Source organism: Cetorhinus maximus, chromosome 20 (assembly GCF_964194155.1).
Source record: "Cetorhinus maximus chromosome 20, sCetMax3.hap1.1, whole genome shotgun sequence".
Taxonomy (NCBI): domain Eukaryota; kingdom Metazoa; phylum Chordata; class Chondrichthyes; order Lamniformes; family Cetorhinidae; genus Cetorhinus; species Cetorhinus maximus.
The window spans coordinates 54,351,276-54,367,038 of NC_135898.1; the positions used below are offsets into that span (position 1 = coordinate 54,351,276).

The 15,763-nt window shown below is 39.3% G+C and overlaps 1 protein-coding gene across 1 annotated transcript in view; it reads right to left on the bottom strand.

The window, feature by feature from the left end:
- Positions 1-15,763, bottom strand: part of nhlrc2 (NHL repeat containing 2) — a 104,684-nt gene that overhangs the window by 63,054 nt on the left and 25,867 nt on the right. The window contains exons 3-4 of the mRNA XM_078564698.1: positions 8,783-9,238; positions 1,471-1,592 (exon numbers count right to left, since the gene is read on the bottom strand). Coding sequence (XP_078420824.1) covers positions 1,471-1,592; positions 8,783-9,238 — 578 coding nt within the window. The remainder of the gene's footprint in view (positions 1-1,470; positions 1,593-8,782; positions 9,239-15,763) is intronic.

Below are 15,763 nucleotides of genomic sequence, written 5' to 3' on the forward strand. Positions count from 1 at the left end.
AGAGCAATGAACTCTAGCATTCTCACCACCATCCCAGTTAAGGCTAGCTAACTCAGAACAGGAGTTTATCCTTTTACAAATGTGGGACTTTACAACATGTTATGTTTTAAAATGTATCCTTTAATTTAAAGTGAAATAGAATGTCATGGATAGGGAGATGGTGATCATGCTAACTCTGGCCAAAAACAGGCCCATGTGACCTGGCTGTCATGCGGAAAGAAACCAAAATCTATTGAAAAATCAAGTGACAGTTTTTACTCCTTGACACAGAAAAGGGACAGCTCCTTTTTGGATACAGAAGACGACAAAAGAATTGCTGCTGCGAGGAATAGGATGAACAGTTTTTGTGTTAACAACTAATTGAAATGCTTGTATAAGTTGGTTTCCTGTTCGAAAGGAATGGAACATGACTGAAGGGACTTTGAGATTTAAAGAACAAAGAGTGGGCCTTGCCAGTGAAAGTTGGTGCTGGGATAGTCCAGCTGAGTGGAACAATTTTTGAAGGACATTGGAAGATTCAACCTGGTCTGGCAGGGAGAAGTGGGTCTGCTGGAAGCTGGGGGTCGCTTGGGACTTAATCTTGTATTGTTACTCATCTATCAGAAGTGTGGGCATAGCAAAAGAAAGAAGTAATCCAATTGAGCCAATTAGTTAATGTGAAAGTACCTTTAATTTGGTGTATTAGTTACCTATTTCTGTTGGTCACCGGAAAACTCATCCCTTTTTAAAAGTTATTGGTCTCCACAAGGATTGTAACAATTCTTAGATGTTCCTGGTCCAGATGTTTTAGCTACTCACTTCCTTAAGCTGATCCATGTGTGGAAATGTAAAGATCTCTGAGCTCCTCTAAAATTGGCCTCTTGCACATCCCTGATTTTAACTGCTCTACCATGCCTTCAGTTGCCTGAGCCCTAAGCACTCTAATCTCCCTCTAAACCTCTCCACCACTTTCTCCTTGTTCAATGTTCTGCTCAAAGCCTTCCTCTTTGACCAAGTTTTTGCTCTTCTATCCTCCTATCTCATGTGGCTGGTCAAGTTTTGTTTGGCATTCCACTGTGAAATGCTTTGGGATGTTTTAGTGCATTAAAGGTGCTATAATTATGCAAGTCAATACATTTCAATGCATATCACTGAAATTTTTTGAGGTTAAAAACCAAAACAGTTAGTTTATCTAGTTTAAATGTATAGGACTGGATGTAATAAATTTTATAATTACTTTTTCCTTTCTCTTAAATAGATAGGATGTTATTTTTTCCTGTTGTTAAAATGGACTGATAAAAACAGTGATTAAACAAAGCATTACAAATAATCTACAAGCTACCAATATGATATAAACCTTTAATATCAAGTTATACAATTAAAATAAATGAAACAAATGAATACTAGGCACTTCATAGAAGCAGAAATACACAAACTACCAGTATGAGCCACAGCACAAACAATTTGTTACCACTGTGGCTTTTTCCTTACTTTTCTTATTGCATGGTTCTCCGTATCTGCCACATAGATGATATTATCCTTCATCAATACCCCTTGAGGAGAATTAAAACTGGCTTCAAAAATGCTCCCATCTTTCCACCCACTCTTTGGTCCTGGATTAAAGAAAGAAAATGTACCACATTTTACTTTAATTCTGTGATGATAACATTATTAACAACAAACTGCATCAATAAAATATCAGAAACTTTGGAATAGATATGAGAGTGCATGCAAAAGATATTAAAAAAATCCCTCAAAAACGTTTTCGAATTGGATGTCTGTAGGTCACAACACTACCCTACTTATCTGTAACTAAACCCACAATACTATAGCATAAACACACAATGTGTATTAGCAAATAATTTGGTACATGGCTTGCATGCACCTAATTAGACTTATAAATTGATGCAGAATTTAGGAGATTTGGGCTCACAAATAAGAAATATCAGAGCCCAAAAATTCTGCTAATCTGTGCTGGATCCTCTAGCTTGCTGGCAAACCTATGGCTTATATCAGTGCAGCTTCTAGTTAGGTTTAAAAACTCATTAGTCTTAGCAAAGCCACCAGCCAGCGTGCTACTTAGCCAGAAAGATCAGAAACTCAAGTTGATAGCATGCAAAGAAATATATCAATTAAAGACTGAATTACTGTTGGGTGTGATACCTTTCAATACTGACAATTGTTATCTAAACTCACAAGCACATAATCCCTATTTGAAGGTGGTTCCATTGCTGCTCACAAACTATACCTGGATAGTTCAGGAGAGATGGCAAAAAAGGGGGAAAGAGTCAACAAAAAAACTTTAGACTCAAAAGCAGCAAAGCCCCTTGGGCCACAGATGGAATTATAGAATATAGTAAACAGATCACATCGACTGAATTATGATTTGAAAATAAACAATCAATACAATCCACAACAACAGCTTTATAATTATATAAATGTAAGCCATCTTTTAGCCTGGGCTCAGATGGTAACACATTCACCTCTGAATCAGAAGGTCCTGGGTTCAAACCGCACTTTGGGATTTCAGCACAAAAATCAAGGCTGACACTCCAATCCCTTACTAAGAGAATGCTGCACCTTTGGAGGTGTGGTCTTGTGGCTGAAAAGTTAAAATGAGGCCCTACTTGCTCGCTCAAGTGGGATTAAAGATCCCATGGCATGATTTTGAAGAGCAGAGGAATTACACCTGGTGTCCTGGCCAATATTTATCCTCAATCAACATCAAAAAAATTACTCTGTTGCTGGAAAACGCTTTGAGATGTCTGGTGATTGTGAAATGTGCTATATAAATGCAAGTCTTCCTTTTTTTAAATCTTAGAAAAACAAATCAAAGCTTTTTCAGTACAAGACATGTTGCCTAACGAAAATAAAATCTGCATCTGACAGTAAATAGGTTGGTTTGTGTTAATTGGTAATAAAAGACTATATTTATGGCTAGGATAAGGTCATAAAGCCCAATTTTGATTTTGAATTGACATTTGTTCATGTAACTTTGACAATGTTCCACATTTCCTAACAATTTAATTTACAATCTACTTGTTATTGTTTTAATGTATCATTGAAAAAAGCTTGTAGTTTGCAGAAGCATTTTTCATATCTTAATTAGTAGCGTCGTTTTTAGCTTTATTCACTAGACCATTCTTAAAGTAGCTGAGAAGCTGCATTTTTTACATAAATAAATACTCTCTGGTGAGCTTCAAATCAATCCAGCTCTATCAGCCATATTAGGATTGCTCACAGCCATTTCAGTAGTAAAATTATTTGTCTGCATACCAAACCACAACATTTTTCTGTTTTGATCTAGGTGTAGCCTTACTACCATTGAGACCTTTGCTATGAAGTCATTGTCATTATGGCACAGAAGAAGGCCATTCAGCCCATTGAGTACTTGCTGATCAATCAATCCCATCACCCTGCTCCATTCCCATCATCTCTGCATTCACCAACCTTGTAGGCATTGAGTACCAAGTTAATTGCTTTCCAGAAGCTGCCAGGAATATGTTGTAAAGATGTAGCAATTATTTGGCACTGTGGTGATCTGTTGTGTAATATACATTTAAGAAGAATGTTATAATAGAAGATCACATGATCTTATTATCCAATGACAGAGTAGCGCGGGCTACCTTAGTGGTCTGTAGTCAGTAGGGTAGAGTAAGAGTCTGTAGTGTAGAGACAGGGCTTGAGTTGTAAGTACATAAGTGTAGTTGCTGAGCTCCTTAGTAAATAAATAGAATGTGTTCTACATAAGAACTGTCTACTGATCTGCTATCTCTATGGTACCAACTCGGTTACCCTGAAACAAGTGTGCAACCTGGATCCATTAGTCCAACTAAACTAGTGACCAAGGATCCAACAAACTGCCGAGGTGAAAAAAGCAAGAAAAAGCAGGGAAGGACGAAAACAAAAAAGCAAGAAAAGTGAGGAAGGAAATCAAGTGAACTGAAATTGGGCTGTAGCTCGCACGATTATTGAGAGTAGAATTTCCGTCCTAATCGTCAAAGCAGTTCCCTCAAAACATGCCACAGTTTAGAAGGGTTGATCCTTTCGACCCAACGGTGGACAATTGGTCTCATTATGTCGAATGCCTCGTGTTCTCTTTCCAAACTAATGGCATTGTGGGGGAGGAGAAGAGGTGCGTGATCCTCTTATTCACATGTGGGAGTAAGACTTATGGGTTGATCCGAAGTTTAATGGCACCCAATGCCGTGGATTCAAAAAGTTTGGATGATTTAATGAACCTTGTGAAGAATCATTAACAGCCCAAGCCCTCGGTAATGATGCAACGCTTCAAAATTAACTCAAGAAATAGAGCCCCAGGGGAGACAGTCGCTTGTTATGTGGCAAGTCTAAAACAGTTGACAGAATATTGCGAGTTTGGTACATCTATAAATGAAATGCTTAGAGATCGTTTGGTGTGCGGTATAAATGAAGATTCGATTCAGGAAAGATTACTGTCTGAAACAAATTTGGATTTTCAGAAGGTGCAGGAAATAGCATTGGCTATGGAAGGCGCAGGGAGGGACTTGAAAGGCATACAGGGAGCACAAAATGGCGCCGTCCTCCACGTTGGGCGGTGAGCCCCAGCCAAAAAGGGTGCGAAAATGTGCAGTTCTGATGAGAAGAGGGAAGCAGCCACAGCTTTCAGACAAATAAAAAGAAATTGAATGTCTTTACTGTCATCGATATAGACACCTTATGAGACATTGCAAGGATAGAATCAGGCAGGCTTTCAATCAAAAGAAAAAACCTTGTGAGATTCATAACTGAAGTAACAGATTCTGATATTTATTCATTGTATAATTTAAAGGTAGGAAGAACAGAACCAATCTATGTAACTGTGAGGGAGAATAATAGGCCTATCAGAATGGAGGCGGATACAGGAGCTTACTCAACAGTGATCGGTGAGCATACTTTTAAATACTTGAAACATGGGGAATATAAATTAAATTTGGAAGAAACGGATGTCAAATTGAAAACTTACATGGGAGAAGGTATTAAATTCAAAGGCATAAGCAGGGTTACTGTACAGAACAGAAGTCAATCAGTGAAATTACCCTTGATGGTGGGAGCAGGTGAGGGGCCAAGTCTCCTTGGACAAAACTGGCTGAAAGAAATTAAATTAGATTGGACTGAGATTTTCCAACTGAGAGCCACTGGGTTACCTGAGCTGCTACAAAAATACACCTCAGTTTTCCAAGATGAACTCAGAAAGATCCCAGGGCTACAAACAAAAATTTTCTTCGCCGATGCTACCAGACCTGCTGAGTTTTTCCAGGTAATTCTGTTTTTGTTTTTGACAAAAATTCCTGTTGATCAAGACTCTACCCCCTGATTTATGAAGGCCAGACCAATACCTTATGCAATGCGAGAAAAGGTAGATGCCAAATTGGATAGATTAGGGAAGCTGGGAGTGATACGACCTGTGCAGTTCTCGGGATGGGCAGCACCAAAAGTCCCCGGACTTAAGCCTGACCAAAGCGTTCAAATTTGTGGAGACTACAAATTGACTGTCAATAAAGTGGCTAAGTTGGACAGACACCCTATACCAAAAATTGAAGACTTGTATGCTAAGTTGGCAGGTGGAATCGCCTTCACAAAGCTTGATGTGAGCCATGTTTATCGACAATTGGAGTTAGAGAAGGCCTCCCAGAGGTTTGTCACAATTAATACACACAAAGGATTGTAGCAATATAACCGTTTATCTTTTGGTGTATGCTCTGCATGCACCATATTCCAGAGGACAATGGAAAATTTGCTACAGGGATTGCCTCATGTTGTAGTTTATTTAGGTGATGTTCTAGTGACTTGACTCACAGAAAAGGAGCATTTGGCAAACTTGGAAAAAGTTTTGAAGCATTTTTCACAGGTGGGAGTGCGTTTAAAAAAGAAAAATGCACGTTCCAAGAAAAAGAGGTAGTCTATTTAGGTCACAGGGTAGATGCACAGGGCCTGCACCCAGTTGAAGAAGAAGTGAGAACCATTAGAGAGGCACCAGCACCAAGGAACACCTCTGAGCTAAAATCATTCTTGGGGACGCTTTTTGCCTAATTTGTTGACAGAACTGGCACCCCTGTATTGCCTACTCAAGAAAAACCATGTTGGTTTGGCAAACACCACAGAAAGAAGCTTTCACAAAAGTGAAACAGCTGTTGCATTCATCCACCCTTTTAGTACATTTTGACCAAAGAAAAGAGAATTAGTGCTGACATATGATGCATCTCCTTATGGAGTGGGAGCAATGTTCTCCCATGGAATGGGCGATGGCTCAGAACGACCTATTGGATATTTATCAAGAACGCTCAACACAGCGGAAAAGGGATACTCACAGATAGAAAAGGCGGCTTATCAATCATCATTGGTGTCAAGAAATTTCACCAGTATGTACACGGTCACATTTTACTATTGTTTCAGACCATAAACCTTTGCTAGGATTATTTAGCAAGGACAAGGCTATACCACCCATAGCCTCAGCAAGAATACAGAGATGATTCTGGCAGCGTACGATATGCTTTCATCCACAGATCTGGAAATCAGATTGCAAATGTTGATGCACTTAGTCATTTGCCTTTGAAAGAAAACAATGAGGATGTTCCAGTTCCTCAAGAACTCGTTTTATTATTGAATTTCTTAGATTCATCACTGATATGTGCTAGACAGATTAGAGACTGGACAAGTCAAGACCAAGTTTTATCCAAAGTACAAGAACAAGCTTTTCACGGCTAGTCACAAGACCAGGAATCTGACGAAATGAAACTGCATTTTCACAGAAGATATGAGATAACCAGCCAGGATGATATCTTATTGTGGGGAGCTAGAGTGATTGTTCCTCCAAAAGGACGAAAGCCTTTGTTAACTGAATTACATAGTGCACATCAGGGTATTTCCCGAATGAAGACCATGGCACGCAGCTATCAATGGTGGCCTGGAATGGATGGAGAAATAGAGAGCTTAGTGAAAAGTTGTATGCAGTGTCAGCAAGTGCAAAAGTTACCTCCAGCAGCTCTGTTACACCCATGGGAGTGGCCAGGAAGGCCATGGGTGCGATTGCATACTGACTATGTGGGAGCTTTTATGGGAACAATGTTTCTCCTTATTGTTGATGCTCACTCAAAATGGATGGACATCTATAAGGTAAACTCACAAACATTTTCTGCTACAATTGACAAGCTATGACAAAGTTTTGCCATCAACGGACTACCAGAAGTGGTCGTATCAGACAATGGCACGGCATTTACGAGTGCTGAGTCTCAACGGTATTACTCATGTAAAAACTTCACCATACCACCCTTCTTCAAATGTACTGGCCTAGCGAGCAGTACAAACATTCAAAAATGGTATGAAGAAATTAACTGGAGACTCTATAGCGATCAAGTTAGCACGTTTTCTTTTCCATTATAGAACCACCCCTTACACGACAACAGGTGTCACACCTGCGGAATTGTTGATGAATCGCTGTCTCAGGACGAGATTGAACTTAGTAATGCCAAATTTAGTGGGGAAGGTGGAAGAGTCAGGGAAATCAGAAAATTGTACATGACTGACATAGTCCTGACAGAAAGTTTACCGTAGGAGAGACGGTATATGTGAAAAATTTTGGTGAAGGACCTATGTGGTTATCAGGTGAAATAAGTGCAGTCACTGGGCCTCTTTCTTACCATGTGAAAGTAGAAGACCGAATCATAAGGAGACATATAGGTCATATAAGGAGAAGGAGAAACAAAGTATCAGGAAATGATTCCTCTAGTGCTCAGGACTGCATCAACATCTCCTATTGAAAGAACTCAACTGAGTACAGGTGTGTTTGAAGGATCAGCTGTACCTGCAAGAGTTGAGGAAACAGATTTGCAGGTGCTCACTGAAGAACCTGATGTTCGGACAACACCAGAAAAGCAGGCTCCTGACAAAACATCTGAAGCTGTGGAGCTGAGGCGTTCTACATGCATAAGGAAACCCCCAGAAAGACTGAATATGTAAATTACTTATCTGTGTAAATAACTTGATATTTTGAGGAAAAATTCTAATTGTAACTGTAAAATATATTTCTGAGTAAAGGGGTAGGAATACGGTAATCTGATATGTAATACAGCTTTAAGAAGAATGTTATAATAGAAGATCACATGATCTTATTATCCAATGACAAAGTAGCATGTGCTACCTTAGTAGCCTGTAGTTAGTAGTCTACAGTAAGAGTCTGTAGCGTAGAGACAGGGCCTTAGTTGTAAGTACATAAGTGTAGCTGCTGAGCTCCTTTGTAAATAAATAGAATGTGTTCTACATAACAGCTATCTACTGATCTACTCGGTCATCCCAAAACAAGCGTGCAACCAGGATCCATTAGTCCAACTAAACTAGTGGCCAAGGATCCAACAAGCACTGGCTGTTATTCACAATTGATTGTGCTCTTATTGTGACTAATACAGGACCCCAAATTATAATCTGTACAACATCAGTTTGATCAGCTAACATTTCATTCCTTCCAGGCTCCATTGTGCCTATAAAGATGGCAAGATAACACATCTATTCATAGGGATAAAAAGATCACAAATGTTGAAAACCTGAGATGAAGATTGATAGCACACAGCAGGTTAATTAGCATCAAAAACAGGTGAGACACTTCCAAAGTATTCATTGCTCGTTTAATCTATCTTTCTCAGATGCTGATTTTATGTATTTCCAAAATTTCTCATTTTAAACACATCTTTTCTCTATTGCCATATGAAAACTGTATAATAAATTATCTGCGCTGTTAATCAATAAAGGATATTTTTGACACAAAGATTTGAGTGAGAGAAAGTTTTACCTCCAACTGCGTGAAGAACTTCTCCATTTTTTTCAGTCACTAAAATCCTATGATGGCCAGAGTCTGCAATTGCTAGTCTACCTGTAGCATTATCCACTGCAATTTTAGCTGGAAAAAGCAATGACGAAGGCGGCAAAGAATCTTTGTATAATTTTAATTTGATGCCATGATCTTTAATTTCTTCTTTTTCTTTGTAGTACTTCAAGGTCATTGAAATAAATGAAAAAAGCTTTTCCCTGTGTCCTTCTCCAATTAGAGTGAACAGCATATTTCCCCGTGGACCTAGAATTACTAGTGTTGGCCAACACGTCACCTCAAGTTTCTGCCACAGCTTTGCATCAGCATCATTCACGACTGGATGGGTAATATTATAACGAAGGACAGCACTCTGAATGTTCTTAAGAATCGTTTCATTTGGAAACTTCGCTGAGTGGACACCAACAACTACTAATCCATCTGGAAAAGGAACAGAGTAAAGAATTAATATGAAATAAAACTTCAATCAGTTACCAAACTTTGAAGAAAAATTATGTACAGTGGTCAAAAAACTAAAAAATCAGAGCAACTGTAATTGTTCTATAAGAACAAAAGAAAATAATTGGTAATTTTTTTAAAATTAGAAATAGTCACAGGGACAGGAAAAAAAGTCAAATTATATACCCAATATACCACAATTTAAAACTATTTTCAAATTTGAAACTGCAGTATGCTGAATACTAGGAAATATAAGTTTTAGCACCATTTACTATTCATGTTCTGCAGTTTTCATATCTATTTAAAAGCACTCCCCTCTTCTTTCAGAAGAGGGCAGTTAGACAAGCACTCTGTTGCTTCTGAGGTAAGTTGCAAGAACCATGTTGGATGTTGCAACATTTATGCTTTTCTCAACTTTTGTCTGTAGGGGTGCTTGACAGACACCCTACTGAGATTGGGAAAATACTAGGGCCTGGATTTTTGCAACAGCAGAGAGCCTCTCCGACGTGAAGATGGTGGAGGCCAAAATCCAGAAATTCCACCCCTGAGCAAGGCACCTACCATTTTTGTGGGGCAGGAATGGGGTTGGTCTGGATTTGTGCACGCATGTTTCAGAGGCAGCTGCCCATATAAAACAGTAGCTGCCTCCAGTCATGTCTGATTTTCGTTAGCCAGGAGTGGGAAATACGATGTGTGAAGATTAGACCTGATAGGAACAGGCCTAAACTTAGCGGACTTCTAGAGAGAAGTTGGGTGCCCCTTTGAATATTGTCCAGGGACACCACTGGAGAAAGTAAAGTGCCCTTTGGGATTGTTAAAAGTGGACATGAATATGTGTAAAAAGTGCATAAACTCACTGGAATTGTCAAGAGAGCAGTCAAAAGGAACTGTTAAAAGCAACTGTCAAGTTGCTAAGGCATTTAAAACTCCTACCTTCAAATCCTTGAAAAAGCTGCCTGGAGTGTCAAAAAAAAAATCATTGCTTATTATTTCACTCTGTCTGACAGCTATCATTGCTGGCTTAGTGCCGCATAACTGATTTCACAACCTTCCATTATCAGAGTGGGGTGCCTGCCATTTCACAATTTGATTTACAGCTCCAAGTGGTTAAAGGCTCTTTGAAGTGTGACGATGAATTCCAATGTTTGTTTTTAGAAGAGATTAAACCCTTGCTTTTATAAGAAATTATGTAGTTGAAGGAATTTATATATAGTGAATGGGTTTTTACGAATGGGAATATTATTTTAAAATAAAGTCTACAATAGATAGTTAGAACTTTATTTAATCTCTGCATGGAGGACTGCCCATGGTGAATACTGGATGAGTTAGCATGGAGGTGTAAGGGCAAAGGGTGATGGGTGGGGGGGCATAGGGGCTTATAAAGGGCCTTGTTGGGTAGAGGGGCATAGGTTGGCAAGGATATGAGGGGCATAGGTTTGCATGGAGGTATGAGGGGCCATGGGGTGGGTAGAGGAGCATAGGTTGGCATGGAGGCTTATGAGGGACGATGGGATGTGGGAAGGGGGCATGTTGTGGCATGGACAGTATGTGTGCGAGTGAGGGGGTATGAGGTGTTTTTTTTTAAAACCTCAACACAATGCAGGAGCACAGAGGCGGCAGACCATCCACCCAGTCCATCAGGGAGCCTCCACACCTGTTCCAGGGTCACCCTCCATGAACCAAAAATCTGACCTCCCGAGGCACTTTCTCCCGGGTCAGGTTTGCAGAGCTGGAAATTGTCCAGACTCTGCGCTCCCGTTCCGGAAGCAAAAATTCAGGCCCATGTGTTTCACATCAGTGTACCACCATGATGTGTCAACTGGTGTATTTAGTTTCAAAGTACTATTTAAAAATGGTTCTCTAACTTTGTTTGTTTCAAATATTGTTTTCTTCATAAGAAATGTAAGATAAATTAACTCCACAAAAACAGATTCAATTATTTTTGTTGGGAGTTTGTTGTGTGCAAGTTGGCTGAAAACTAACAGTGATTGCACTTTAAAAGTATTTAATTAGCTGTGATGCCAACTGGGACATCCTGATAAGGTACTTGTTAAATGCATTCCTTCTTTCGCTATCTGAACTAGGATTCCTAACATTTATGCTTCATAAACATATAAATAGTGTTATTTTGAACTCCTTTTCTTTTCTAATGACTAATTATATTTGAGGAAAATATGCATTACAGTTTTCTCACTTCAATATTGACAAAAGAATAGAGACAAGAAAGTATACAACAAACAAGCCAGGTTATTTGATTTATCAATTATCAGTTTCAAGATAGTACTAATAAATAAGTCAACCATGTGCACTTTTTCCAGAATAATGTAATGGTTTAGAAACTTGATTACCCGGCTGCAAGTAAACAGAACTAATCATTTGGCATGGCTGACATCCCAAGTAGTACAAATGTATTGTGCAAGGTATCTCAGTTCTGTGTTACTGATGCTGGTGTTGATGCCCCATGCTCAGAACCATTTGACAGAAGAATGAATCCGGGAGCCTTTTCCCAGTTTAGCAGTTCCCTTTCTGAACTGCTGCACTTGTGGGATCTGTGGGAGTTCAGTATCATGTAACACTTCATACCATGGACAATGATCTCTCTAGATTGGAATTGTTAAAACTCCTAGAAGTTTTTATTAATTTATAGTTCCTGTTTTAAAATAAGTTACTTCTGTGCTCAAGTACTTGTATCAATGCTTTCCTTTAGTTACATTTTACTTCTTAATGAATCCAATTTATTTTTTTGAGATATACAGTTATCAAAGTTGGAAAGAGCAGGCACTTATAATGACAATCTATATTATTGCACTGTGTACCAATAAAAAGATTAATTACCCATTCTGCAGGTCACTTTCCAAAGTTACGCATTTTGATTTATAGAAAACATGGCTTGTCTGTGAAAGTGGCCCTTTGTCATGGCAAACGGAGAGTATCTGGAGCCCATTTAAATCTTTGACTAGTAGTGGATTTAAAATTTGAATGGCATTTCAGTAGCAGATTTACAAAGCCAAAGAAATATGACAAGTAATTTTCATTGAAGAATGCTGCTAGTCTTATAATGTCATAAATCTACTAATTTAAATATATTAATTTTTATAATAAGTTTATAAACTTGTTATTTTACTCAAACACAAATTCATACCTTGAAATGCAAAATTAATTACAACCCTGAATAATTTATTTTCTATCTTTTAATTTGGTGAACATTTCTTGATATTTTCCTCCAAAATGCTCCTTACAGCTTATTACCTTGTACTTTGTTCCCCAACTTAAATAGTCATCATATGTTAAAATATCTTCAGTTGACTACAAAATGCAAGCTGTCTATTTTTAGTATTAATGACACCAAGCTGTCTGAGATGAGATTACAAACAACTTGGGTGGTACACAGTACCTTTGATCTTCTGATACCTACTCTATGTGTAATTTTTATCACAGATTAACACTTGCTGAGTCACCCAATCTCATTTGTTTGATCACTCCATTCAATTTCTGGAGATTATTTGCATATATTTTTAGTAATCCCAGAGATCTAATTTATTTTGCTAGTTACACCAACAGTGGAAATTAAAAAATTGATATTTAATGGATAATGTGCCAAGTTAACAAAGAACAAGCAGATTACATTCAACAGCATGTTAATACTTACAATTGATCACACTACATTTTAAATTTTATTTTAGAAATTACAAATCAATAATAGGTCCAAAATAGCTCTAAACAACTGAACCTGTCTTATTAGCAATTACATTTTCCATTTCTTTTTGAGTAACATTTAAGCATGACGTTAGACTCCATTTAACTTCAGAGTTTGCTGTTAATTTGAGTACTAATGGAGATATATCAGCGTACTTTAATGTCTTGTAGCAGTTAAAAAAAACTTAAAAGAGTATTGTTTGATAAGGAAGAAATTTTCAGTTAAAAGAACCAGAGAAAGATTCTTTCACAATCTATTATATATTAAGATTGGTAAATTCGACATGTGTTTTGCTGAAAACTAAAGTTAGCAGCATCTGCTACTCACGTAGGCGGTGATAGGTATTTTCAAATGTTAATATTGTCATGCTTCACAAGAGCTGCTATTTTATGGCGAGAGCATATCAGCCTGTGATTACACAATCTGGTCACCACGTTCCTACATATTATTCAAAGACGCTTTCCGAAATCTTTTCTGGTTGCCATTCAGCTCCAGACCTCATTATAGCCTGGGCCCAAACATGGACAAAATGGACAAACCTGAATTCAAGAGGTGGGGTGAGAGTGTCTGCTCTTGACACTGAAGCAGCATTTGACCAAGTGTGACATCAAGTTATTCTTGTGAAATTGAAGTCATTAGGAATCAGGGAGAAAACTCTCTACTGGCTGGAGTCAAACTTAGCACAAAGGAAGATGATTGTGGTTCTTGGAGGCCAATCATTTCAGACCCTGGACATTGCTGCAGGAATTCCTCAGGGTAGTGTCCCAGGGCCAGCCATTTTCAAATGCTTCATCAATTATTGACCATAAGGTCAAAAATGGGGGTAGTTGCTCATAACTGGACAGTGCTGAGTCCCATTCATAGCACCACAGGTAATGTTGTCCAGATCTTGCTGTATGCAAGATCTGGACAACATCCAGGCTTGGGCTGATATGTGGCAAATAACATTTGTGCCAGCCAATGGCCATCTCCAATGAGAGAGAATCTAACCATCTTCCTTTGATGTTCAACAGTATTATGATCACTGAATCCTTGGGGTTTCCATTGACCAGAATTTAACTGGGCAAGCCATATAAATACTGTGGCCTCAAGAGCGTCAGATGCTGGGAATTTTGCAGCGAGTTGCACCTTCTTTTTTGCACCTTCTGACACCCCAAAGCCTATCCACCATCTGCAATGCACAAGTCAGGGGTGTGATGGAATACTGCCTACTGGCCTGGATGAGTGTAGCTCCAACAACACTCAAGAAGCCCGACACCATCCAGGACAAAGCAGCTTACTTGATTGGCACCATGTCCACCAATGGCATAGAGTGGATGCAATTTACCATCTACAAGATGCACTGTATGAACTTTCCAAGGCACACTGAATAACACCTTCCAACCCATGATCTCTATCACCTAGAAGAACAAGGGCTGCAGGTGCATAGGAACACCACTAACTTCAAGTTCCTCTCCAATTCACACACTATCCTGACTTGGAAATGTATTGTCGGCCCTTCACTGTTACTGGGACAAAACTGTGGAACTCCCTCCCTAGCGGGATTCTAGAACTAGAAGAATACAGTTCATTACCAACTTCTGAAGGGAAATTAGGGATGGGCAATAAATGTTGGCCATGCCAGCGAAGCCCGCATCCAGGGACGAATAATAAAAAAAAGGAACTAGTACAGAGGTCAGAATTGGGAGAAGCACAGATATCTCAGAGAGTTGTGGGGCTGGAGGAGATTACAAAGATAGAGAGGTGCTAGGCCATGGAAGGATCCAAGGACCAGAATTTTGAAATCAAGGTTTTTTGAAAATTAATTCACAGGATATAGGCTTTGCTGGCTGGGCCAGCATTTATTGTCTATCCCTAGTTGCCCTTGAGAAGGTGGTGGTGAGCTGCCTTCTTGAACTGCTGTAGGTACACCCACAGTGCAGTTAGGGAGTTCTGGGATTTTGATCCAGCGACAGTGAAGGAACTGTGATATATTTCCAAGTCAGGATGGTAAGTGACTTGGAGCAGAACTTCCAGGTTGGTGTTCTCATCCATCTGCTGCCACTGTCCTTCTAGATGGTAGTGGTCGTGGGTTTGGAAGGTGCTGTCTAAGGAGTCTTGGTGAATTCCTGCAGTGCATCTTGTAGGTGGTACACACTGCTGCTAGTGTGCGTTGGTGGTGGAATGAGTGAATACTTGTGGATGTGATGCCAATCAAGCGGGCTGCTTTGTCCTGGACGGTGTCAAGCTTCTTGAGTGTTGTGGGAGCTGCACTCATCCAGGCAAGCGAGGAGTATTCCAGGAGTTTAACCAGTAACCAACATAGGCCAGTGAGCACAAGAGGTGGTTTCTGGCAATGATTGTATAGATAATGTTGTGGGATCACTTTAAGAGACTTAAGTGGAGAGTCACCATGGGAAGCGATATCATGTCTCACATGACCCAGGAGTCTCACGTATAGACCAACAGACTAGGAGGTATGTAAACATGTTCCTAGTGTGGTGCTAGAGGATTGGAGAACTGCAAATTCAAAAATGGTGTAAGGATAAACCCAACAGCTACAGGGTAATCAATCAGTTTAACCTCGGTGGTGGGAAAGCTTTTAGAAATGATAAGGACAAAATTCACAGTCACTTGGGCAAATGTAGATTAATTAAGGAAAGCCAACATGGATTTTTGATGAGGCAATAGAGAGTGTTGATGAGGGTTATGTGGTTGATGCGGTGTATATGGGCTTTCAAACAGCATTAGATGAAGTGCCACAGAGCAGGCTTGTCAACAAATTAGAGCTTATGGAATAAAAGGGACAAGGGCAGCATGGATATGAAAGG